Here is a 27286-nt window from a genome sequence, read left to right on the forward strand (position 1 = left end):
CACGCGGCGCGCACGTCGCTGGAGAACCCGGAAGTGCGAGGGAGAGCCGAGCCACGTGGGTGGAGCTGGAGCGCGGCTCGCATGGGGGAGTCTATCCCGCTGGCGGCCCCGGTCCCGGTGGAACAGGCTGTGCTGGAGACGTTCTTCTCTCACCTGGGCGTCTTCTCTTACGACAAGGCCAAGGACAATGTGGAGAAGGAGCGAGAGGCCAACAAGAGCGCGGGGGGCAGCTGGCTGTCGCTGCTGGCAGCCTTGGCCCACCTGGCCGCAGCCGAGAAGGTCTATCACGGCCTCACCTACCTGGGGCAGAAACTAGGTACATCCGCCCCGCTTCCCCCCGTGACCCTTGAGGAGGCAGGAAAGGGGGTCTAGTCCCCTGTCCGCAGTGCCTAGGGTTCCCCGTGTCTGTCACTCCTCTAGTTGCAGGTCCTCCTCGGCGCTCCCAGATCTCCTCCCACGGTCCCCTTCCTTCCCTCCCTCTGCCGCCACAAACCCCGCCCACCGGCCGCCGCTGCGGATAGATTGGCGGATGGGGAGGATGCTTTTTGCCAGGCTGAGTCCCAAACCGAAGGATGTATCTGTTTTGCCCAGTGCATGGATTGGTGCCATAAGTGAGAAGTTAAGCAAACTCTGTCCTCGCTCTTCTAAGCAGTGACACTGCCGCCGGAGGAGCAAAGAGTTGCTAATACCAACCTAGTTAAAGTTAATGAACACAATTGTCTGGCTTATTAAGGTTAAGGCCCCTGAGAGTTACAGGTGGAGGCCTCCTCTCTTTTCGTAGTCCCTCAATAAATATTTAATGAACGAAGAAGTAAATGAATACTGGACCGGAAAGGCAAGAAATATGCCTAACACTAACTTAACAAGAGGGGATTTACAGGGAAAATAGTAAACACTCTTGTCATCTCATGATAAAATCTCACCCCTGAAAATAAGATGCAAGAGCACATTCAATTCGTTTAAACTAGCAGAAACAATATAAGTAGATCAGAAGGAAGTAATATATGCAAAAGCCAAGGCCTATGCATACAAGGTATTACTACTTATAATTATCAATAATGAATATGAATCACGGAGCTTTTAGAGTTGCTTTAGTTCTTTGGCCTATTTTAGAACATTTAATTGTCAGAGGCACAGGTTCTGGAATGAACAGAGGACACATAAACATAGAATAGAAATGAGTGCCGATTCCATTTTGATTCCCCTCCACCCCCAGTTTCCTTATATTGCCTGAAGGTGCCCATGATGTACATCTTACTTTCAGTAAACAGTAAAGGAGCAAGTCTTTCTGAGATCTTAACTTCTGCCTTAGCTATTCAAATAATAACTTATTTAGTACGTCAACTCATTGGCAAAAACCGGTTAGATAGTTTCACCTTGTACATTTTTTCTTTCCCTTTTTACAGTGGTACTTCTTACAGATGTCAATTGCCGTTGCAGTGTTATTAATCCCCTTTTTTACATATTGGCAAATTGTGTACATGCAGTTGTGTGAGTAGGTGACAGGATGCCTGCTTTTAAACTGTCAGATTGTATTTGTATCCATGATTTATTTAAAAATTTTACATGTATAATATTATGATTTACATGTAAATGGGGAGGATTTTGACTGTAACATTGAAGGTAGGTAATTTTCTGGCAGTTTTTATTGTTTATTGATCCTCCCTCTTCACGAAGTGTGGAGATTGACCCCAGTGCCATGATTCTTAATTTTCTAAGCTTATCTATGAGAATTTCATTAAATCTGTGGACTTATTCCCCAGAAAAATAATATATGTAATACAATTTTGTATATAATCTGAGAGCATCCAGTTAGATTTCCTAAAGCCTATTTATGCACCCCTATTTAAAAAGTTTGCTACTCTAGTTAAGTTGTAGGTGCCTGGTTTTAGGTAAACAAACTGGCTGTCCTGTGTCTAAGATCATGGGAAGACCATCGTTGTCTCTCTCCTACTTCTGGGAAGTAGGCCATATTCTGTGATTGGTTCTGCGGGCACCCCACCCCACCTTGCATGGGTGAGCTTGAGCACTATGCCTTGAAATTGGCCCACAGAGCATTTTATACTGGGAAACATGGCCAGGCACTGTTCAGCCTTCTAGGTGACCTGTCACTTTTATTCACTTGTATAGTAAATGTGTAGGTTCCAGATGTCAATTTTAACTTTGTAAATACCTTACAGTTTTTTGGTATTGGAATGTTTGTGATATCAACATGCTTAAACAGTACGATTTCATGATTATTGGGTTGACTCTCCATTTTCTTTTAATCTTTATGGTTGAAAGAATTATATATGTCCCCTTGTTTCCCCCATTGACCTAGCACCCCCCTCATCCCCCCTTCACCGCCCTATTGTCTTATGTCCATGGATTATGCATATATGCCTGCAACAAGTTCTTCGGTTGGTATCTTCCCATCTACCCACCCTTCCTCCCTTCCCCTCTGAGATTCTACAGTCTATTCTATGCTTCTCTGCCTCTGGATCTGTTTTGTTCATCAGTTTAATTCATTCATTAGATTACACATATGAATGAGATCATAAGATACTTATCTTTCTCTGATTGGCTTATTTCACTTAGCATAATACTCTCCAGGTTCTTCCTTGTTGTCTCAAAGGGTAAGAGAGCCTTCTTTTTACTGCTGCATAGTATTCCATAAAATGCCACAACTTTTTTATCCACTCATCTACTGATGGACACGTGGGCTGTTTCCAGATCTTAGCTTTTCTGCAAGTTCTCGTCAGCGCTTGTCATTTGTTGATGGTAGCCATTCTTATGGGTGTGAGGTGATACTTCACTGTTGTTTTAATTTGCATCTCTTTGATGATCAATGACCGTTGAGCATTTTTTCATATGTCTCCTGGCCATCTCTATATCCCCAACTCTCCATTTTGTTAAAAAAATTGTGTTGACATTTGATACATTCTCACATTCTTTAACTACTTTGCTAATCAATATATATTTTTATTGATTTCAGAGAGGGAGAAAGAGATAGAAATATCAATGATGAGAGACTCATTGATCGGCATGCCCTACACCCGAAACCCAGGCTTGACCAGAATTGAACCCGGGACCCTTCAGTTCACTGGCTGTTGCTCTATGCTCTGAGCCAAACCAGCTAGGGCTCTATGGTTTTCTTTAAAAAGCAAAACAAAAAGTTTATATGTATTTTTAAAACATGGTTCAAAAAAGTGAGTCCTTTTGACCTCGCTCTGTAACTGGTTTATTGGCGACCTTAGCAGTGAATCCTGATTATAGATGCCTTTTGGACAAAGGACAGACCCGACAGGGAGCTTTCTGCTCTGGTCTTGGCTCACTTGTGAAAAACTCTGGGTGGAGCCCTTATCTTGGAACCTTCTCTTCCCTTTCAAGCGAGTATGTCTGTTTGGGGAAGGATCAGTGACTCAGTGCTTGTGGAGGATTATAGAAAGTCATACTTTTGTCCCCTTTGTTTCATTACTGGAGTTTCCTCAACCTCTGGTTGCTGGAATTTAGTGTGGTAGAAAATTACTTCACTTGAGAACTGACATTTAAAAATTATTAAGAAGTTGTAGAATAAAATACCCAATTAGATGTTTTACATGCGCCTTGAATATACTTATACCCTGAAATTTCATGTGTGAGATAGACTGTTGAAATTTTGAGAAATAATGAGCACTCATACATTAAAATATTCATATTTTGTAAATTAAAAAAAATTGAAAAGAGAAAGAATTCTGGTGTCTCTGGAAGGCTAATCCTCATTGGATATTTCTAACCAGGCTAGTCAGTAAATAGGATTGTGCTCCGGAGAGCTTTGAGAAGAGAGGGCTGGATAAAGAAATGGCATTGGTGGTCTGTCCCTTCCTAATAAGTGTTACTTTACTGGTTTTCACATACTAGTAATTTATGTTTATTGATAAACTTTTAAAGATATTCTTTGTTTTCATGTCATGCTTAACTCCGCTAGGTAAGGATAATCTGATGAAAGAAGGCCACACTGTTTAACTGGAAGTGAGTGCAGAGTTGAGGTCACCTAGCTCTTGTCAAATAGATAGCTATTCTTTTTACAGGACTTGAAACTCCCAATTTACCATAGAGTTTCAGAGGCCCAATTATGCAGTATTGAGCATTTTCTTATATCAGTTGTAAGTGGAAGGGAAAGAGGTTAGCATGATTAAATATATATTAAATGCATTATATACCAGATGTTACTTAATTTACCTTCTTAGCAGCTTTATTACTAATTTTGCATTTTAAAACAATAACCAAGGTTCAAAGTAGCTAAGTCATTCCCACATCACACAGCTTTCAAGTATGGAAGCTGGGATTTAGAACCAAGTTGGTCAGACCGTCAGAGCTTTTAGGTCTTACATGATATTCTTATTACCTTCCTAACCTAAGAAATTTTGTCCTAGACCTTGGCACAGAGGTCTCTTTATTCTGTACCGTCACTTTACAAAAATCTGCAAAGCTGAACTAAGTGTGGGCATGGAAGGAAGGCAAACCCTCCAAGGTACAGTCCTGAATGGGATGTTGGTGTCTGGTTCAATCCACCTGTACCTATGGATTTCGCTGCTGTTAGGAGAAATGATGTGAATGTTAGTCTGTTTAAGCAATAAATTGGAGAAGATGGTTTTTAAGTGCTAGGTGTTTGTCTGTGGAACCAATAGTAAAGAGGGTGACCAACCTTCTAGATTTGCCTAGGACTGATGGGGTTCCTTGGTCATGGGATTAAGGAAGTATTTATCAAGAATAACATTTTCAGTGCTAAAATCTGGAAAGTCATGGATAAACTGGGACAAGGTGGTTACCATAGTAGTAAGGGCTATAAGATTCATTTATTCTTTCTTCCTGCCTTCCTTTCCTTTCCTTTTTTTGAGGGGAGAGGAGATAAAATACCATAGGCCTAAAAAAGTGATTTTAATATCCACCCACATCCTCACCTTCAACTAATAGCATTCTGGGACTTAAAGTATTTTTCCAATTCAGAATCCTTCTGTTTTGTCTTCTGATAAAAGGAGAGTTAAAGTAGATTTAAGGTCATCAAAAACAAAAACCTGGCCAAGGGCTCATCACTTGTTTTTTTACATTTTCACTGCCATGAAACTGTTCATTTTTCTGTGTTCAACCAAGGTGGGCATTCACAGTGTGTGTCCTCCTACCCCCACCCCCCATCAACGGGAGGGATTTACCTCCAGGCCAATCAGCTGCAAGGACTGGCTTTGATCAACTCACCCCTGTAGAGGATCAGCTGTGCAAGGGCCCACTTCATAGATCAGAGCTTACCTCTGGCATTGCGGAGTCTGCCCCTTGAGTGTGATGCTTGTGGATGGTGTTTCAATGTGGTCTGAAACTGTCCACTGGGTGTGGAGCCTCCTTGGAGTTGCAAGCCAAGGTCAACTGCTGCCTGAGTTCTGCCCGGGACCATCCAGCATGAGCTACAAAGCCATCTGCAGATGGCTGCTACTAATGCTGGGCTTGGAGGTGTGCAAGCAAGGCCAACGTATCAACAAGGACAGCTGCTGCTAGCACTGGGCCCAGAGCCACTTAGTGAGAGGTATGGGGCCAGATGCTGTTTTGAGAGATTATATAGGAAAGTCTAAAGCCTGAGCCAAGACAGGCCATATGGAAAAGTCACTGGAAACAGCTTAGGTGGGGGAGAATCTCAGGGAATCACTAGGACCGGGCGAACAGTGTGAGCAAGGTTGATGGAGACTCAGAGATGGCACCCTCCTGCTGGCTCTGATGGGGGGGGGGGGGGAGCCTCAGAAAATAAACAATGGCCTCTGCCAGCACTTGTCTCTGGGTCCCAGTCTGGGAGAAAGTTGCCCCTTCCAGCTCTCGTGCTGATGCCATAGAATTTAGTTTCTCCTCGTATATTCCTGGTGCCTTTCCAGATGCTGGCCCAGGGGTAGAACTCAGAGAGAGTGAGTCCAGGTCTGTGAGAGGGCTCTTTGAGAGGAACTGCCTGGGACTCCAGCAACCTTCTGTTTCAAGATGTACACCCTCAGCCTCAATCCCTGCTGGTTTTTACAATCAGAAAGTATGGGGACCTCCCTTCCTGGCACTGGAACCCTGGGCTGGTGAGCATGGTGTGAAGCTGGGACTCCTCGCTCCTCAGGGGAGATCTCTGCAGCTGAGATATCCCGCCTGATTTTTATCCAGCACATGTGAGTGTGGGACCAGCCTGGTCTCCGTCCCTCCTACCCATCTTAGTGTGGTGTCTCCTTTATATTCTTAGTTCAGTGAAATTCCGGTGGTTCTAAATGATGGTTGTTCTGTAGTTTAGTTGTAATTTTGATGTGGTTGTGGGAGGATACAATAATACATTTACCTACACCACCTTCTTGACTAGAAGCCCAGATTCATTTCTTAAATCATAAAGCTGGACAATGAATTAAAAACAACTTTGTGAAATCTTTCATTCATTAAGAGGATATTTTTACAACTGCCTTGGTATATAATTTTCACTCCTAACTGATATCTTAGAATAGTAATAAATTCACACATAAAAACCTTTTATGTATATCAATAGAAAATTTAAAACATCACCCATTTCTGAGGGTTTTTTTTTATATTTCCTAAGAATTGCAGTTTTAAACTTGTCCTGTTTCTCTTCATTTTCCTAATGTCTTGCTTCTGACCCTTTGATGGTTAGCAGAATTGCTTAAGGCAACATTTGTGAAGCTGGCTTTATAATTTTCAGAAATATAGTTGATTATGTATTAATATAGAAGTAAGGAAATTTTATCTATGCCATTTGATCCTTTTTGATTGTTGAAAGAATATATTTGGTCTTATATTTTGCTGATTTCCGTTGGAACCCCTGAGTTACAGTAGCAGTTATTTATAATTGCTTGTTGCTCTTAGCAATTCACAGCATGCTGCTTATTAAAACCTATATTGTCAACTTGGTTAAGAGTACTAAGCTGTTCTTTTTTCCCCTGAGAGCCAGTAGTCTGTGTTCTTATATGAGGGAGATCTATGTGTATTTTCCATTCTCTGGTTTGAAAGATAAGATTAAAAGATGAGATGCAGAGGAAAATATAACTCTAAAGCAGAAATAAAATTTGCTGATTTACTAGGAATAACAACAGTTTTTCATAATTGGGTGTTCTCATTTGTTTCAAATATATTTATGTGGAAGGAGGGCTTTTTATCGGGTCTAGTAATAATTAATGTCGTTTTTAAACATTCGTTTAAAATCTTGCTTGGCGTTGACTTGTATTGACATAACCTTCAAACACGTGGTATCTACAGAACGTGTGAAGTGCAATTAACAAGTTTTGCTTGAAAAAGTTTGTGTTTGGTTTGGTTTTTGTTGCAAAACTAGGGCTAAGAAGATGGCGGATGAAGAGCATATTCGGCACTGCATGCTTTACGAGTTCCAATTAGGAAGAAAAGCAAGTGAGGCTGCAAAAAACATCTGTAGTGCTCTTGGTCAAGATGCAGTTAGCGCCAGAAAATGCCAGCGTTGGTTTGAGAAATTTCGCGAGGGAAATTTTTCGTTAGATGACAAGAGTGGTCGAGGCCGTGTGTCCAATTTTGATCAAGAAGCTCTTCAAGCTCTTTTGGTGCAAAATCCTCAAATTACCCAACAAGAGCTTGCGACAACTTTAAATTGTTCACAAAAAACAATTTCCAATCAATTGCGTGCACTTGGCAAAGTCCAAAAGTTTGGAAAATGGGTTCCTCATGAGTTGACCGACAACAACCGTAATCAAAGAGTCACAATTTGCAGTTCGCTCCTCTCTTGTCAAAACCGTTTGCCGTTTTTAGAGCAAATTGTTACCGGAGATGAAGAATGGGTGCTGTATGTTAATTTGAAAAGGCGGCCTCAATGGTTGGACAAAAATGAGGCTCCGCAGCCCACGCCAAGACCTGACTTGCATGCGAAAAAAGTGATGTTGTGTGTTTGGTGGAATTTTAAAGGAATTCTTCATTATGAACTTTTACCATCTACCCAAACCATTACAAGTGCAGTGTATAGTGCCCAATTGGAAAGGTTAGCCCAAGCTTTAAGAGAAAAAGAACCCGCGCTGATTAATCGGAAGGGCGTAATTCTTCACCACGATAACACATGACCGCATACTGCAAGAATCACTGATGAAAAACTGCGCCAGTTGGAATGGGAAGTTCTCCCTCAACCTGCATATTCTCCTGATATTGCCCCTTCCTATTACCATTTGTTTCGTTCTTTGCAAAACTTTCTTCTTGGAAAAAATTTAATAATGAAGAATGCCTCAAAAATGCATTGACCGAATTTTTTGCATCAAAATCACAAGAATTTTACAACAGAGGGATTAAAATGCTTCCTGAGCATTGGGCACAAGTAGTAGAAAGCAACGGGAACTATATTGTTGATTAAATTTTGTTGTATTGTTTAAATAAATTCGATTTAAAAAAAGTATTAGAAAACGACATTAATTATTACTATACCTAATAGATCTAGGATAATTATTCTCTGAGATGAATCTGAATCCTCATTAAAGTGGGGTGGTTGGGAATTGGTGTGTGGGTAAGGAAACCAATCATAGGTTCTTTGTTACACTAATGAGTGGTACCAGGCATTCATTTAACTTATTACTCTTCAGTGAAATTATCAACCTCAAAATATTTAAATCCCACGCATAAAAGTTAGAGAATTCGGTAGATGTAAACTCCCTGAGCTCAGCAGTTCAGATCCTTTCCTTTTGAATGCGGAGAGGTATTTTGTACTTCGGCTTTCTCTTCCTTACCTGTCATGTGCTTATGTCATTTGCCTACCAGGGGGCCAGTCTTTCTTCAGCAGGAAGGACTCCATCCGCACTATCTATACTTCCCTGCATAACGAGCTGAAGAAGGTGGTGACGGGCCGTGGCAGCCTGGGAGGGACCGCTCCTCACGTGGAAGAACTCCTTTCCCACCTGTCAGAGCAGCTCTGCTTCTTCGTCCAGGCGCGGATGGAGATCGCGGACTTCTATGAGAAGATGTACACCCTCAGCACACAGAAGTTCATCAATGCTGAAGAGCTCGTTGGCCTTTTAGACACCATCCTCAAGAAATACAGCTCCAGGTCAGTGTAGGTGAAGAAGGAGGGAGGGATAGGATGTGGCAGCCTCTGGACCCCACGCAGACCCTCAGTTTCCCCCCAAACTCTTATAAAGATCTATGATAAGAAAACAAAAGGAGAATAGCTCTACTGCATTTTGTATAGATTAATTAATTGACAAGTATGCATTTGGCACCTTCTTTGGGCTTAGTTAACACCATCCTGGATGGGTACTTCTCTAAGCAATAGTGAAAGACCAATAATGAAATAAATCTTAAAAGATGTATTATAGCCAAGACCGGTTTGGCTCAATGGATGGAGCGTCGGCTTGGGGACTGAAGGGTCCCGGGTTCGATTCCGGTCAAGGGCATGTACCTTGGTTGCGGGCATATCCCCAGTAGGGGGTGTGCAAGAGGCAGCTGGTCGATGACTCTCTCTCATCGATGTTTCTAACTCTCTATCTTTCTCCCTTCCTCTCTGTACAAAATCAATAAAATATATTTAAAAAAAAAAAAAAAAAAAAAAAGATGTATTATAAAAAGAGTTTATACAACTGAAAAAGAATCCGTTATAATAGAAGGCTAATAGGCAAATTGTCCCTTCGACCAGGAGTTCAACTAGGAGTTCAACCAGAGGGTGGGGCTGGCCGGCCCACCTCCTGCAGCCCCTCCTCCTGGTTGACCCTGCCCCTGATCAGTTCCCCCACCCCATCAGGGGCAGGGCTGGCCAGCCACCCTCCCATGTCCCCTCTCCCCTGCCAGCCGGACCCCACCTTTGCTTAATTCATGTATTGGGCTTCTTGTTATCTATAAAATAATAGGATTTTTTAACAAACGACTATTTGAATAAATGCCCTTTCAAAGTAATCACCTTGGTGAGTTATCCACTTATTTCTCTCATGTACCTACTACGTAACATGTGTTAGAAACTCTTGTATAATTGCTCTTGGCTTAGTGATTACTTTGAAGGATACCCCTCTTTAGGATATATGACTTCCTATATGGCTTGCCTAAAAGAGAAAGGTAAATATGTTAACTTATATTCCCAAATGAAGGATAATACTTATCTGATTAATGGTCTGGGGAAGGGAGGCAAAGTGGGGGGATTAAAAGAGATCTCAAGGAATATGTACTGTGTATCCCCGAAAATAAGACATCCTCCGAAAATAAGACCTAGCGCATGGAAAGATAAGACATCCCCTGAAAATAAGACCTAGCGCAACTTTGGGAGAAAAAATTAATATAAGACACTGTCTTATTTTCGGGGAAACGGTAGAATCACAGATGACTTTTAAGGGCAGGTAGGGTTTTGAAAGCAAAGGTAGGAAAGAAGATGCTTTGAGATGAGAAGGTGAGTTCAGAATCCTGAAGGGCCTCAGAGTGAGGTACCTGCTGGTCTTTTTTCCTCTTGTCCTAGCTATCTACTCAGTCAGTTAAGTCTTAGTTCAAATGTCAGGGAAGCCTTAGTCACTCTTCTGTTCCCCTGATTTATTTTCTTCACATTCTTGCCATCTGAAATTACTGTTATTGGCTCAGGGTGTGCTTTCTTTTCTCACAACTAGGATGTGAGCTCCATGGCAGCTTCTTTGTCTTCAGCACTTTGAACAGAGCCTAGCACATATAGGTGCTCAAAAGGTGTTTGTTGAATTAATAAGTGAATAGTTGATAAGTAGTGGGGAACCGTGAAAGATTTTTGAAGATGGGAGTGATGTGTTCTCATCCTTATCTTAAACTGATTACTCTGGCACTGGCGGGTGGGATGGGATGGGATGGTAAAGGGAGTGATCACAGGAGGGAAGGTTAGTTCAGCAGGCTAGTATGATAGTCTGATCCGAGTGGTAGGGCCTCATGGTTGCAAGACAGTGGAAAAGGAGATGAGGTTGAGAAAAGTCAACAAGTCTTGGCAACAGGATAGTGAGAGTAATGAGAAGTTGATGTCAAAGGTGATTTGGAGGTTTTGCACCTTTAATGATAATATTATTTACAGAATTGAAAAGTCAAGAGGGGCTGGCTTACCTGGTAGAAGGAATGAGCAAAATTTAGAGCAAGTTGAGCCTGAGTTGCTAGTATATTTTCAGGAAGAGATTCATTAGGTAGTTGGAAATGGGGATCTAGAGCTCAGGTGAAAAGGCAGAAACAGAAAGCAATTGGAGGTCATCTGTATGGAGAAGTAGACTTGTTTTTTGGTTTCAAAACTAACATATCAATGTTTCTGTTATACAGCAGCAATTGATTTTTAAGCTTGCAGGGAAATGGGGAAATATTTGTATGTAACTATTTTTTTTTAATATATTTTATTGATTTTTTACAGAGAGGAAAGGAGAGAGATAGAGAGCTAGAAACTTCGATGAGAGAGAAACATCGACCAGCTGCCTCTTGCACACCCCCTACCAGGGATGTGCCCGCAACCAATGTACATGCCCTTGCCGGAATCGAACCCAGGACCTTTCAGTCCACAGACCAACGCTCTACTGCTGAGCCAAACCGGTTTCGGCTTTATGTAACTATTTTGAAGGAAAATATTGAAAAACTACTGTATGTCAGGCACTGTGTAATACTCTTATATGATATCTGCTTTGAGATACAGGTGTAGATAGTTCTTCTTTTATGGAGTCTCAGAGAAGTTAAGCATACCCAGGACCGTGCAACTTATCTTGAACCTCCCCTCCTCTGTGACCCCAAAGTCCCTATTCTGTCTATATGCATTATTGCTTGTATCAATAGTGAGATGCTCTTTATCCAGTCCAGGTAAATAATTCATCTCTATTGATCATTTTGCAAGTCAACAAAGAAGATCTATTTTTATTTCTTGAATAAATAATAAGACAAAGTAAGATTATGAAGTAATAGTCTCCTGTCATAGTAAGATGGGTAAGCACTTACTAACTTCCCTTGCGAAGAATAAGGGTTATATACTGGGCAAAATCATGTAATGTGCATCTTTCCTTTGAGCACAAATAGTTTGGTTAATATATTATCATGTTTTTATTCTTTATAAATTTTTTTCCTAGATTTTTTTTTAAATTTTGAAATTTTTACTCATCCAGAAAAGTTGCAAAAATAGGATAACGATATAGAATTGTAATATGACCAGTAAATCCCGTTCCTGGGTATATATAATATATGCCCAATGAAAAATACAAAATGAGAACATATGGCCGCACATAAAAACTTTTACAGGAATGTTCATAGCAGTATTATTGGTAATAGCCAAAAGGTGGAAACAACCCAAATACCTATCAATAAATGAATAAATGTGGCATATCCATACAGTGGGTTATTATTCGGCAAATAAAAGGGATGAAATACTACATTCTAGAATATGGATGAACCTAGTAAAATTGTGTTACATGGAAGCCAGTATAAAAGATTACATATTGCATCATTCCATTTATGTTAAACTAGAGGCCTGATGCACGAAATTCATGCAAGGGGGTTGGCCCTTGCAGCCATGGTGACTTGCCTTGGCACTCGCAGCTCCGGATTCGTTTGGAAGGTCATTTGGCTGTCTAGTCTACATATCATATTATGCTTTTATTATTATACTAGAGGCCCGATGCACGAAGATTTGTGCAAGAATGGGCCTTCCTTCCCCTGGCTGCCAGCACTGCCTTCGCTCTGGCCAGGAGTCGCCTTTTTGCCTTTGCTCTGGCCCAGAGCAACCTTTCCGCCTTCCCACACTGCCTAGAGGCCTGGAGTAGTGCGGAACGCCCCTGGTCGCTTGGTGCCTGTGTAGCAAATTAATCCACCATCTTTGTTGGGTTAAATTGCATACTCACTCCTGATTGGCTGGTGGGTGTTGTGAAGGGACAGTCAATTTGCATCTTTCTCTTTTATTACTATAGACTAGAGGTCTGGTGCATGAAATTCATGCACAGGGGAACATGTCCCTCAGCCCAACCTGCACCCTCTCCAATCTGGGATCCCTCTCACAATCCAGGACTGCTAGCTCCCAACTGCTCTCCTGCCTGCCTGTCTTCCTGATTGCCCCTAACCACTTCTGCCTGCTAGCCTGGTCACCCCCTAACCACTCCCCTACTAGCCTGATTAATGCTTAACTGCTCCCCTGCCAGCCCGATTGCCCCTAACTGCGCTCCCCTGCCAGCCCGATTGCCCCTAACTGCCCTCCCTGCCAGCCTGGTCCCCCCCAACTGCCCTTCCCTGCAGGCCTGGGTCCCCCCAAACTGTCCTCCCCTGCAGGCCTGGTTACCCATAACTGCCCTCCCTGGCAGGCCTGGTTCCCCCCCCCCCCCCCAACTGCTCTCCCCTGCAGGCCTAGGTCCCCCCCAACTGCCCTTCCCTGCAGGCCTGGTTGCCCCCAACTTCCCTCCCTGGTAGGCCTGGTTGCCCCTAGTTGCCCTCTCCTGCAGGCCTGGTCGCCCCCAACTGTTCTCCCCTGCAGGTCTGGATCTCCCCAACTGCCTTCCCCTGCAAGGCTGGTCACCCCTAACTGCTCTCTCCTGAAGACCTGGTGTCTTCTCCCACCCCCACCCCCCCAACTACTCTTCCCTGCAGGCCTGGGTCCCCCACATCTACCCTCCCCTGCTGGCCTGATCACCCACAACTGCCCTCCCCTGCTGGCCTGGTCCCTCCCAACTGCCCTCCCCTGCTGGCCATCTTATGGTGGCCATCTTGTGTGTTGGAATGACAGTCAATTTGCGTAGTTTATTAGATAGGACTAGAGGCCCAGTGCATGAATTCATGCATGGGTGGGGCTAGTGGGAGGTTGGCTTGCCAGTCCCCCCGCATGGGGTGGGGCGAGGCTGATTGGGAGCAGTGTTGGCTGAGGGAGGGGCTGCAGACAGTTGGCCGGCTAGCCCTGCCTTCTGGTTGAACTCCCATTGGAACTCTCTATTGAGGGGACAATTTATATACTAGTCTTTTATTATATAGGGTATAGATGTCCAGAATAGGCAAAGTCATAGACACAGGAAGTAGATTACAAATTCATAGACACAAAAACTGGTTGCTAGGAGTTGGAGGACAGGAAGGAGAATGGGGAGTGACTGCTAATGTATATATGGTTTCTTTTTGGGGCCATGAAACTGTTCTAAAATTATATAGTGGTGATGGTTATACAACTCTGACTATATTAAAACCATTGAATTTTATAATTTAAAGGGTGTTTGCTACATATATGAATTAAATACCAGTAAAACTTTTACTAAAATAAATTGTACAATGAGATTTATTTTTCTAGATTCACTGTTATTAAAATTTTGCCACACTTTATTTCTCTCAGCATATAATTTTATTTTCCTGAGTTGTTTGGAAGTCAAATGTGAACATCATGCCATTTCACTCCTGAATATTCTGTTGCGTCTTCTAAGAACCATATAAAACTATAACATAGTTTCCACACAAAAAATTTAACACTGTTTTCTGCCATCATCTAATATAGAGTCCATATGCAGATTTCCTCAATTGTCCCCAAAATTGTCTCCATAGTTGTTATTTTTATTGTCTTGTTTTTCTGAACTTATGATATATTCTAAATTTTCTTTTTATTAATTTTAATAGGTAATACATGAACATGGGTCAAAATTTATGAAGCACAAAAGAATTCATAGTGAAAAGTCTACCTGTTCCCCCCTATCCTTTAGCTACTTAATTCCCTTCATAAGAAGCAATAAATGTTAGCAAGCTCTTCCTGTCATGCCAATAGTCCATGTATATAAATATACACATTTAAAAATATATATTTTATTGATTTTTTTACAGAGAGGAAGAGAGAGGAATAGAGAGTTAGAAACATCAATGAGAGAGAAACATCGATCAGCTGCTGCCTGCACACCCCCTACTGGGGATGTGCCCACAACCAAGGTACATGCCCTTGACCAGAATCGAACCTGGGACCTTTCAGTCCTCAGGTCGATGCTCTATCCACTGAGCCAAACTGGTTTCGGCTACACATTTTCTTTTTATAAACAAACTAGAGGCCTGGTGCAGAGATTCATGCATGGGTGGGGTCCCTCAACCTGGCCTGTGCCCTCTCACAATTCAGGACTCCTTGGGAGGATGTTGAACTGCTGGGTTTCAGCCCGATCCCTGCAGGCAGGCCTTACAGGGATCAGGTCAAAACCCAGCAGTCTGACATCCCCAAGGGATGTAGCAGTGCTGAGGAGGAGCCCAGCTGCCTCTGCCTGGTCGCACTGCCAAGGAGGCAGGAGAGGCTCCTGCCGCCACAGTTGCAATTGCCGGCCATGAGCCTGGCTTCTGGCCAAGTAACACTCTCTCTATGGGAGCGCACTGACCACCAGGGGCAGCTCCTGCATTGAGCATCTGCCCCCCGGTGGTCATTGCATGTCATAGAGACTGGTCGACCAGTTGTTCATTCTTAATGGTCACTTAGGCTTTTATATAGAGAGATTTACATGTGTACAAATTTTCGGTTTGTAAATGTATTATTTCTCAAATCTGATTTACATATGTAAATACTTATTTAAATAAAGTAATTATTTGAAAACCAAAAACTTAAGCACAGTTGGAGATAATGATTCTCAAAGGGAAGAGATCTCATGTGGTGATTGCTAAAGCAAATGTGAGAGTGGTTTGCTCACCCATCTCGGAGCTTAAGAAAATACTAATTCCTGGGCCCCTCCTTTCTTTCCCTAAGAGTGTAAAATTTAATGATTCTGGATTGGGTGCCCTGAAATGTGTATGTTTTAAAAGTTCCCTGTGATACTAATATATAGTCTGCATGAAAAATAATTGTTTGGAAAAGTAGAAAGATGCCAACACTAGGATACACAGAGTATGGAACCTTACAGATAAGTGTGCATGAGTATATGTGTGCATGTGTGTGATGCATGATTCTGCTGTTTTCGTTTTTATTGTATTAAATTTGTGACCTTCTATCATGTTTTAATGTTCTTTGAAACATCCCTCTTCTCAGAGGCTTGCAAATTTCTCCCATTTTCTGCAAAGGCCTGGATTGCAGTTTTGAAACTCCAAGGGCAGCACTTGTCTGTGCCCAGCAGCCTTCTGATTGGATGCTGATGGAACCCAGTGGAACTGGGTTGCAATACCATGCATGGTCAATGGGTGTTTTCATCAGCAGTCTCCATCTTCCACCCTTGCTGTCTTTCTCTAATTATTAGGGAATTACTGATCACAATCACATGCTAGCCTGAAAACTATCTACATTAGAGGCTATGGGTTAATTTGAACAACATAACATTTCTTAATTAAATTCTAAAAAATAGAAATCCTGTATAATATATTGATTTTCTTTTGCAAGTGGGATTATTTTAGGTATAAATAAACATGATCTGCCCTTGGCTGGGAATAACATCCTTTTTTCTACAGTTTTTTTGATTTGGCATCTGTGCTATACCAAGCACATTTCTTTTATGGTGCCAGTGTCCTAGAGAAATAATTCATATTTTGCTATAGTATTGAATGATTTAATCTTTTCCCCAAAGGACCCAATTTATCTTTTAGGGAATGCTTTTGCCCCAATATATCTGATCAATGTCAGAACACTTATAAAAAATTGTGTGAATTTTTCATGTTTTAAACCATGGACTGCTTTTGTATTAAAAAATTAACAAGCATGATATATAGCATGGAGTCTAAACCTCTGGTGCTGACATGTCCAGACTGCTTTTAGAGATGAATGGAAAGCATGCTTGGGTTTTTTTCTCTGTAAGCCAGTGTGTAAGAGTAGAAAGATGTTAAAGGTTCCCTCTTTTGGTAAACATTACATTATTATACAAATACAAATCTTGTTTAAGAATCACAGTCATTTATGATGCTGCCTTTCAAATCGAATAATTAACATTACTCATATAAGAGTTTTTATGTGCTCCTAGAAGAAAAAACATGAACTTGGCTTTTTTAAGATGAGAGTGTCTACTATTCCTTGAATACTCTTAAGGAGAAATAGAACTGGGTTTCTCTCCAAGGAAGCATCAATGAAATGTTTTTTGAGTCTGTAGAATTTGTTTTGACTTTATTTACCTGTTCCATACAGTGAGCATAAAATAAAATTCTGGCTAATTTTGTTTTGTTTTGTGGTCAAAACAAAACTGGTAGATTCAATGCAAATTAATATTTACTCTCCTAAATAAAGAATATAGATTTTAAGAAATAATGCTTTTAAAGAAGTCAACAATTATTCATACATTAGAGAGCTTTTAAAAGTCCCTCTGGTATGGGAATAACACACCATTCAGTGATTTTTTTTTTATTCTTTAATCATAATTTTATAGCTAGAATTTAAAGAACCTTTTTTTAGTTTCATAAAACTTTTGTTTGCATTTTTTATCTGAAAGCTTCAGATGGCAGAATTCTCGCCAAAGGCAGAACTGTAATTTGTTTAGTCTTTATGCCCTTTTTTTTTCTTCAGAAAAAGATTTGTGATGGATGATAAAACTTTAATGAAACAATTATGTGTTTAGTTCAACAGGGCTAATTATCCCTCACTGAAAATTTTCTAAGCAAAGCCAATAAGAGGGCAGTTTCTGTGAGATGCCTTCTACTCTAGACACTTGACATGCCTCATCTTCACAGTGCAGGCTGAAGGCCTTTTGGGATCGTGCCCAGCCTACCTTTTCAAATTCATCTAAAGCCCATCAAATGCCTCAAATTGCAGCCAGACTTTTAGTAAAGAGGAAGAAGCCTCAGAAATCTTTAACCATTTCCTACCTTGGTTCATATTATTTACTTTGCTTAGAATGTCCTCGAATTTGTAGAGGTGGCAAAATATCCTTTTTCTCTAACCTTCTAAGTGGTCCCTTTAACAAAAGACAGATTGCCTTACTGGTTTGGCTCAGTGGATAGAGCATTGGCCTGCGGATTGAAGGGTCTCAGGTTCGATTCTGGTCAAGGGCACATGCACGATCCCCAGTTGGAGTGGGGGTGGGGGTGGGGGTTGTGCAGGAGGCATCCAATCAATCTCATCATTCATGTTTCTATTTCTCTTTCCCTCTCCTTTCCTCTCTGAAATCAATAAATATAGTATATATTTAAAAATACACATAAAAGATAGATTAATAAGAGAAAAGCATACAAAAGTTTTGAATATAAATTTTACATGACAGGGAAGCCTTCATAAGAAATGAAGACCCAAAGAAGCTGTTTAACTTATGTGTTTTTGTGCTAAATTTGAATGGTGAGTCGTGGAAAAATGTACTAGGATGAAAAAAGTGTGAGAGCTAAGTGTAGTAAATGGGGGGTAACAGCAGGCCTGTTCATTCAGCTTCCTCTCTGTGTCCCTTAGTCTTTGGAAATAAGGAGGCTTCTTTACTCAGGGAATGAGGGTGGCACCTTTCACTTGAGACTTTTATGACCTGAATCAGGAAAGGGTCTGAAGTCCTTCCTGGGCATGTGGTTTTTTTCAGATTCATTCAGTATAGAAATTGTTAAAGATTCTTCTTATCTTAGCTCAGTCATCAATTTAAATGGAGACTGTATCCAATAAATCAAAAGGCTAATCAGAAGAGCAGCAGTGGGAGAATTAGGAAAGATCATCAAGAGCAAAGATGTATCATTAGACAAGGCTAAGAGCATCCCACACCCTCACATTCCGATTTACTATATACAAATGTAAAGGTTGGACAATGAGGAAGGGGGAAAAAATTAATCCATTTGGAATATAGTGTTGAAGGAGAGCTCTACAAATACCTTGGGCGACCAGAAAGACTAACTAATAGATCTCAGAGGAAATTAAGCTTGGAACATTGAGGTAGGCAAAAATAACAAAACTGAAGCCATCCTACTTCAGGCACATCATGAGAAGGCTGGGTTCTTTGGAAAAGACAGTGATGCTGAGATAAATATTATAGAAAGCAGCAGGTAAAAAGGAAGACCAATTATGAGATGGAATGACTCCATAAAAGAAGCCTTAGGCATGAGTCCATAAGAGCCGAACAGAGGTATTGAAGACAGAATGTTGTGGACATCACTCATCGTAGGGTTGCCAAGAATAAGAACTGACTCAAAGACATGTACCATATTTTTGAGAAGCATGTTCTGAATCCCATCACATTGTTCTATCATTCATCATTTAGCTATTGCCACAGTCATTCTGTATAATCTCCACCCCCAAATTCACCCAGGCTAGGTCTATTTCGAGAGTTGCGTAGCTGGGCTAATCTTAGCTGGGTAAGCTTAGCTGGGTAGCTTAACCCTGTTGGTCTCACTAGGCGTGGCTTATTGCTGTGAGCTTTGGGCTGAGTCTGCTCCACGGTGTCCGTTCTGAGCCCGAGGTTAGATTCAGTGGCCATGGCCAAAGTGCAAAAGAACAAGCCAGCCAAGCTCATGTTAAGCCTTTGTCTTCATCAGATCCGTTAATATCTCTTTGGCCAACGGAAGCCACATGGCACAGTGCATCCATAGTCCAGGGTGGGGAAAAGACACTCCTCTTCTGGTGGGAGAAGCTCCAGAATCATGTGGCAAAGGGTGGAATCAGCAGTGGTTACAGATTGGGACCAGAAATGTAAGCCCTCATCGTCACATAGCCTGCTCCTTTTATTTTTATTTTTTAATCGTACCTGCTCTTTAAGCTTTATGGCTCAGCTCAAATCCCGTCTCCTGTACAATCTTTCAACCAAAGGAACTGCTCCTTCTTCTAAACAAATGTGTATCTGTTATAAATACATCCTTCTAGCATGGAGGGTCCTGCAGGGAAAACTTCTGGCTAATTCATCTAAAAACTAGTAAATTAATTGTTTTAAATGAGAGGATATTACAGGGTATTTTTTTTTATTGTGATAAAATATTGTGGTAACAAAATTTAGCATTTTAACCATTTTTAAATATGCAGTTTTGTGGCACTTAGTACATTCACATTGTTGTGCTGCAGATTTATTTTCAATCAGGCTTCTGACTCCTCATATGCATGGCTTGTTTCGGAAGGAACTCCTTTATAGGGATTTACAGAGGAAGGAATGCATTTGTGCATGTACACCCTCTTTTTCTGGCCTTTAAAAAAACTGATTATATCTATATATATATATATATATATATATATATATATATATATATAGAGAGAGAGAGAGAGAGAGAGAGAGAGAGAGAGAGAGAGAGGGAGAGAGGGAGAGATAGGCCGGGGGGGGGGGGGGGGTGAGGGAGGGAGAATTTGTTGTTCCACTTATTTATGCACTCATTGGTCGATTTTCGTATGTGTCCTGACTGGTGATCGAACCTACAATCCTGGCTTATTGGGACTATGCTCTAACCAACTGAGTACCCAGTCAGGGCTTTTTAAAAAGCAGATGTTCTATGCAAATAGTTGTCAATTTATTCTGTATTCAGACTCATTCAAGCTTGTTGCCATAGCTGAGATGTATATTTTTGGATTACAACAATTTAACAGATCCCGCTATAGCAGCAGTTTTCTACCAGTATGCTGCAAGAACTTTTAAAACATGCAATACCTGGCTGTTTAGTTGGGGGCACTGATCTCTTTTCTCTTAGATTGTCAAATTTTAAAAAAATCACAACAGCCATCTGGTGTGAATAAATCAAATTATACCTTTTTTTTTTGTTAAATCAGAAAAAGATGTATTTTTTGGTGTGCCACAGAATTTTTATATGTGCCATGAAATGAAAAAGTTGCAAATTGCTGCCCTGTAGTGTGGGTTGTGAATAGGTATGAAGAACACAGCAGAATGGAAATGAGGAAATGATACATCATAATGTTAATCTCAAAGTCTTGGCAGAATAATTTTAACATGTATTTTTAGCTCTTCTTAAAACTGAAAAATAACTTCAACATTCACATGCATCCTAATAAATGTTGAGCTTTTAAGCACTTTTAGTATATATTTATACTTACTTGTTCAGAATTTTTTCCTGAAGGTTTATAAGATAATTCATGTTCTTTTAAGGAGAACATTGGGGATATAATGATTTCCAACTTGAAGTAGAAAAATAACAGAGTATTATTTGTGGCAGCATTTTCTCCAATCTCATGCCATTTTCTGTTATTAGCGGTCTTGCTGTGTTCCTAGTTCCTTGGTAAATTTTCCTGATATCCACAGTTATAGAATCTTGAGATGCTTATTGCTCAGTAAGTGTTAAGGCGCCTTAGCCTTTAGGCCAAGGATGTGGGAGCATTTCTTACAATTCAAAGATTTTGTGTGTCTGTGTTAGACTTTCTTAATGATTATTCAGAAGCATGTCATGTTTGAATAGTCCAAATTAGTTAATTACTTAAGCATCTGAGCTAGATAGAGGGCTTGATATCTGTTTTATCTTTCTGATTCTTTGAGTACATTATTAGACTAGCTCCTCCACCTATGTTTTTAGCTTCCCTATCTTGAATGTAAAATGCAAGTAATAGAAAAAAAACAAAATGTTGTTGTGGTGGTGGTGTAACTACATCCTGTTGATCACATGACAATCAGTTCTGGTCTTATAATGTCCAACCTAGTATGGCTCTCTTAACCATAATTCCTTTAATTAGTGTGTAAATACATTTTTAAAAAACCCTACATATACTTGTGATAATTTTCACACTAATTATTTAATTGATAACTAGCATTTCCCCTTTCAACTGGGGCCAAAACAGCTGTGTAAGAGGCTTCTGAATCCTTGACAGTGAAGCAGTGAAATGCCATGGGCTCGGGCCTATAAATCATCTCCTGAGTTGCCTAGATATGCTCAGTAAATGCTCCATTCTGTCCATACCTTTCAAATGGGTCACAAAAAGTTCAGATTCCTGCAACTTTGGCAGATGCTTTGGATCTTTAGGAAGAATGTAAGGGCTTGATGTAGGCACCTTGAGAAGGGGGGTGCACCAGGCTCGGCAGACACTGAACATCCTTGGTGCTTCTCAGGAAAAAAAACAACACAAAAAAACAAAACAAACAAACAAACAAACAAAATGAGCAAGAAAGCTCTAAGTAGAGATTCCATACAGAGATGATCTCCTTAGCTATTCTATTTCATTGTTACAGAGCTTCACTTAGATCATAAGCAGAATCAATGGGATAGAAACTAGGGTTCAGTTCTTTAACACAATTGGCATATATACTGAATTTTACTATGTACCACGTGTTGTAGATAAAAGCATAGAAAAAGTAGACAGGTTTTACTTTTAACAGAGAAGGCATTTCTAAGGAAGTGACTGAAGAGGAGACCTGAAGCACAGAAAAAAGTATTGATGAAAAAGGGTCACACTCTCATGGACCTCAGGGTCTGCCCATTTCCCCCTCTGCAGGGGGGGAGGATACTCTCTCTTCCTATCTTCTCCCTCAATATTGTTACTCCAGGTAAAGTAGACTATGTTTTACAAACAACAGGTAGCAATTCTTGAGTCATAAAATTAATTTAGTGTATAGTAATTCAGTTAAAAGTATACATATCTGTATATATAAAAACCTAAGTGACCGTCCGACCATCTGACTGGTAGCTATGACATACAATGACCACCAGGGGCAGATGCTCAACAAGGGAGCTGCCAAGCTGCAGTGACTTGGCAGCTGCGGTTCTTGGGTGACACACCTGAACCAGAGAGAAGGAAGCCCAATTCTAGGGTGTGTCACCCGAAAACGGCAATCTAGGACCCCTCAGGGGATGTCAGAAAGCCAGTTTCAGCTGATCCCTGTAGGCCAGGCTGCACCGGTACACGAATCTGTGCACCAGGCCTCTAGTTATTAAATATCAAGAGTACACTAGACATAACAAGGGTAAATAAGAAGTTAAAAAACAAAAGCCTTTTATTTGTATATGTGTGTGGTGTGTACTTAGTCACAATATAAAGTGTACTTCTTAACTGTAGATCATGGATAAAAATTTTTTAAAACATTTTGTCTAGAACTAGTAGAAATAAAACCACCCTACTACCTTGACCTTCTTTATGGTCTCATTGCATTTCTAATTATTTACTTAATGTCACTATTTCTCTAGTGAAGAGAATGGGAATTCGGGTCAAGCTAATAAGGGAACAAATTACTCAAGCCTTTTTAAGGATTTTAGATGCTACCCTAAGATAAATGGAAAATGACTGAACTGTTAGATATTTTTTGTTTAATTACCATTTTATTTTTAACCGTGATTAAATATAAAGGGAATTTGGGAACTAGGATTGAATGAGGGCTTTCTGGTAAATGTTCTATTCCTTTAATAAACATTTTTTGATTATATATTAGGTTTCAGGAATAGGTTTATAGTCTATACTCTTATCTGAAAAGCAGGTTTAATAATACTTATAGAGTTACTGTGAACATTAAGTTTAGCATATTATGTACACAGTCAAGAGATGTTTTAGTGACCTTTCATTACTTGCACCTCTTTAGAACCACATCCTGAAAGGAAGATGCCTTGTTTTGATGATAATGTTAGTTATACAGTTGCCAGAATAAATAAAATAAGTTGAGAATGATAGCTAATTTAATTTCCCTGAAGTTGAAAAGAAGGTAGCTGCTACTCTCATTTTTTTTAAACATCATCCATTGCCCTACAGTGGTCGGCAAACTCATTAGTCAACAGAGCCAAACATCAACAGTACAATTATTGAAATTTCTTTTGAATTTAAGCTTTTAAAACTTAAACTTCTTCTAATGCCACTTCTTCAAAATAGACTCGCCCAGGCCATGGTATTTTGTGGAAGAGCCACACTCAAGGGGCCAAAGAGCTGCATGTGGCTCGCGAGCTGCAGTTTGCCGACCACGGCCCTAGGAAAATATGATGACGACATAATTCTGAAATGGTAAAGTTATGTCAGAATGAATTTTTTAAAAAACATGTTTTTATTGATGTATTTAAAGAGAGAGGGAAAGGGAGAAAGAAACATCAATCAGCTGCCTCCTGCACACCTCCTAGTGGGCATTAAATCTGCAACCTAGGCATGAGCCCCAACAGGGAATCAAACTGGTGACCTCTCAGTGCACGGATGAGCCTCATCCAATGGAGCCACACCAGCAAGGGCCAGAATGAATTTTTTAAATAAGTGAACATGGGATCCTTCCATTTTTCCTTCCCCTGCCCCCAAATGTAATATTTATCTGCCCACATTTCTCTTGAGTGCAGATAACGTCAACATGGAGGACTATTTCCACTTATTTCTATTAATTTCCCTTCCTCCTTCAGATTTCACCACCCAATCCTCAGCCCTTTGCAGAGCAGTTTCCAGCTGGAAGTCGATGTCCTGAGTCATCTCCTGAGAGCCCAGGCTCAGGTCTCGGAGTGGAAGTTCCTGCCGTCTCTGGTTAACCTGCACAGTGCTCACACCAAGCTGCAGACCTGGGGCCAGATCTTTGAGAAGCAGCGGGAGACCAAGAAACACCTGTTCGGAGGGCAGTCTCAGAAGGCTGTTCAGCCCCCACACCTTTTCCTTTGGCTGATGAAACTCAAAAACATGCTTCTTGCCAAATTTAGTTTCTACTTCCACGAGGCACTGAGCCGACAAACGACTGCTTCAGAAATGAAAACGTTGACTGCGAAAGCCAACCCCGACCTGTTCGGGAAGATTTCCAGCTTCATCAGGAAATACGACGCCGCCAACGTGTCTTTAATCTTCGATAACCGAGGGTCTGAGAGCTTTCAGGGGCACGGCTATCACCACCCCCATTCCTACCGAGAGGCCCCCAAGGGTGTGGACCAGTATCCCGCCGTGGTGTCCCTGCCCAGCGACAGGCCCGTCATGCACTGGCCCAACGTCATCATGATCATGACGGACCGCGCCTCCGACCTGAACAGCCTGGAGAAAGTGGTCCACGTCTACGACGACAAAGTGCAGAGCACCTATTTCCTAACCCGCCCGGAGCCCCACTTCACCATCGTCGTCATTTTTGAGTCAAAGAAATCTGAGAGAGACTCCCACTTTATCTCCTTCCTCAACGAGCTCTCCCTGGCCCTTAAGAACCCCAAGGTTTTTGCAAGTCTGAAACCTGGATCCAAAGGTTAGCAGGCTATCTGTGCGAAAGGTTCTCAAGAGAAGAAACTGTGTTCTTCATTGCTCTAATGATCTAATGGTCTGTGATTAGGGTTTCGATCCACTCATGCTTCTTTTCAGAGCGAAAATTAAAGGCAGAGCCTCCCTACTTGTGTCACACACTTTATATGCAATTAAGGCCAATTAAGTAAAGTGTCCAAAGAGTAATCTAGGTTACAGTATATCTCCTTGGTACAGCAAAGTACTCTCAGTATTTTCTCCTGTTTTCCTGTTTTTTATGTAGACTGAATATTTATTAACCTTTGATGTTTCTTTCCAGATGTTTCTTTCCAGACGTTTTATATTCCAAACATTGTGTTCTAATGCCATTCCAAACGCCCTCTCCTTTCCCCTCCCACCCAGATGAGTAATTGGGATAAGATATTAAATGGCCATTTTAGAATGAAAGGATTATATGTTTCCTATCTCATAAACTAGCCAGTTAACATGAAGTTACTAGTTTTATGATTCTGATCTACAAATGAATATTTTTTATGCCAAAATTAGAGTCTTGGTGAGCAATGCCTGCCAGTTATTAAAGTTGAAGGTAAACCAGTTCAGAAGACCCTAAGGCAGCTTTAATAGCCATGGGTTCTTTTGGGGAGATCTACACACCTAACTGCATTTGTTTTTACCCTTAAAAAGTTTGAATGTTTCCCTCTGCTTCAAAGTCAGCATAAGCCGTTTTGTGGGATATTTTCACATAGTATCTGCTTGGCTTTCTGTTTATCACCTTTCTGCTGAAATGTATGTTCCCATTCGGCTCCACCCTTGGTTATTTTTAGGCTGAAAAAGCATGTAGTCTTGGTTTTTCAGTCACTCTTAAACATTCATGTGACTTAGCCTACTTTTATAAAATCAAAATGGAATCGCCGCACTTGCTAAAAATTATTGTGCATTCAAAGGACCTCTTCACACTTGTGTAATCAACCCAGTAAGTACTTAAGCACATCTGAACTTGGGATTCATGTCTGTCTCCTCCAAATATTTTTAGAAGTAGTGCTACATCTTAACACACGCTGCCTTAACCCTTTTCTTCGGTCTGTGTTCAGGAGGAAGAAGGCATAACGGGGCTGTGGAGACCTTCACCTCCAGCTTCTTGATTCAGAATAAAAATAAGCCACAACGAGTAATTGAATTATTATTTGATATTTCCTTCGAAGCTTGTGTGTCATGTACAGTAATAGTCCAGTCAGTCCTGTTTCCCATGACTGCTCAGAGCGACCACAGCGGACAAGATTAGAGGAGCCCCTCCGAGTCCAGAGGAGGCCCCCTGAGGATGGACTACTTGGAGGAAGAACCCACTGACCTATTTTCTGGGGAGAACATGTGCTTTCTTTTCTTTCTTTTTCCCTTTTTTTTTTTTTTTTTTTTTTTTTTTTAATAAAAGTCATATGATTTGTAAAAAGCCAGTTTGCTTTAAATAGAAAGTAGTGATTTACCTCTGCATTTTATTCACTCAGGTTCTATAAAAATCTGAACAGACTGTACAACTTTGACCTTACATAAAACATTGAAAACAATTGGAACTAAAAAGTTAAATCATTTTCCCTCCCTTTTGTGCTTTGCTAAGAAGCTGAAAAACATTCCTTAGTATGCATGTCCTTTTTTTTTCTTCTAGATAAAACCACCATTAGCCTTAAAATATGCTTCATTATAACATGGAGAAGAGTGTAAATAAACCAACATACAGTATTTAAATTCTCGCCTAGAACATATTTGAATTGTATATTTATTTTTGAACATATTTTGGTTTAGGCCAAGAAACAAAGTCATTTTACTCTGAGATTTGTCCTCTAAATGCAGTAATGAAGTGATCTGTAAAGTGTATGTTTTGCTAATTGGAAGAGTAAACCTGCATATTTTCCATAGACTGCTTATTTTGAAATTTGTTCCTAAACCACAACTTGATCGATTCTTATGGGTAATCAAGAATGTGGTCAACACTGAGTTTGTGCGTCCATCAAAGGAGTGTTGCGTGATCCACTGACTGTGTCTTTTAGGGAGTGTGTGAAAATAGAGCCCAATTCTTAACTGAGGAACCAAAATCTTTTACATAATCACTTTGCACATTTGGACATAGTGGAGAAAATCTACTTTCAAGAAAGAAAATAGTTGGTAATTCACTGCACTCCCAGGAGAGTCACTCAGATGAAGTTTAAAATACTGTGTTCACCCTTAGATCTGGCAGCAAAATTGCAGTTTTGTTTCTTTGGCAAGTCAGCCTATGAACTTGACTTCCTCATCTGTAAAATGGGGATAAGGAAATGTGGGCTCTTTTCCAAAGACTACGTATGTAAGAACAGGATGAGATCGTAGAGTGTGAAAAAGGCTCAGAAAACATACTTGGGTTTGAAAGCTGTATCAATAAAAGATGGACCGCTCTTTCCTTCA

General features: G+C 40.7%; 1 protein-coding gene across 1 annotated transcript; it reads left to right on the top strand.

Annotated features, from left to right (window-relative positions):
- The first annotated feature begins 1 nt into the window (after nucleotide 1).
- Nucleotides 2-26251, top strand: KICS2 (KICSTOR subunit 2). The gene is made up of 3 exons (XM_084877604.1): nucleotides 2-316; nucleotides 8749-9034; nucleotides 24049-26251. The coding sequence occupies exons 1-3, from the start codon at nucleotides 82-84 to the stop codon at nucleotides 24863-24865; spliced, it is 1338 nt and encodes a 445-aa protein (XP_084733730.1). The 5' UTR covers nucleotides 2-81; the 3' UTR covers nucleotides 24866-26251.
- The last annotated feature ends 1035 nt before the right edge of the window (nucleotides 26252-27286 follow it).

This window comes from Pipistrellus hanaki (genome assembly GCF_964339955.1).
Source record: "Pipistrellus hanaki genome assembly, chromosome: 3".
Lineage (NCBI taxonomy): Eukaryota > Metazoa > Chordata > Mammalia > Chiroptera > Vespertilionidae > Pipistrellus > Pipistrellus hanaki.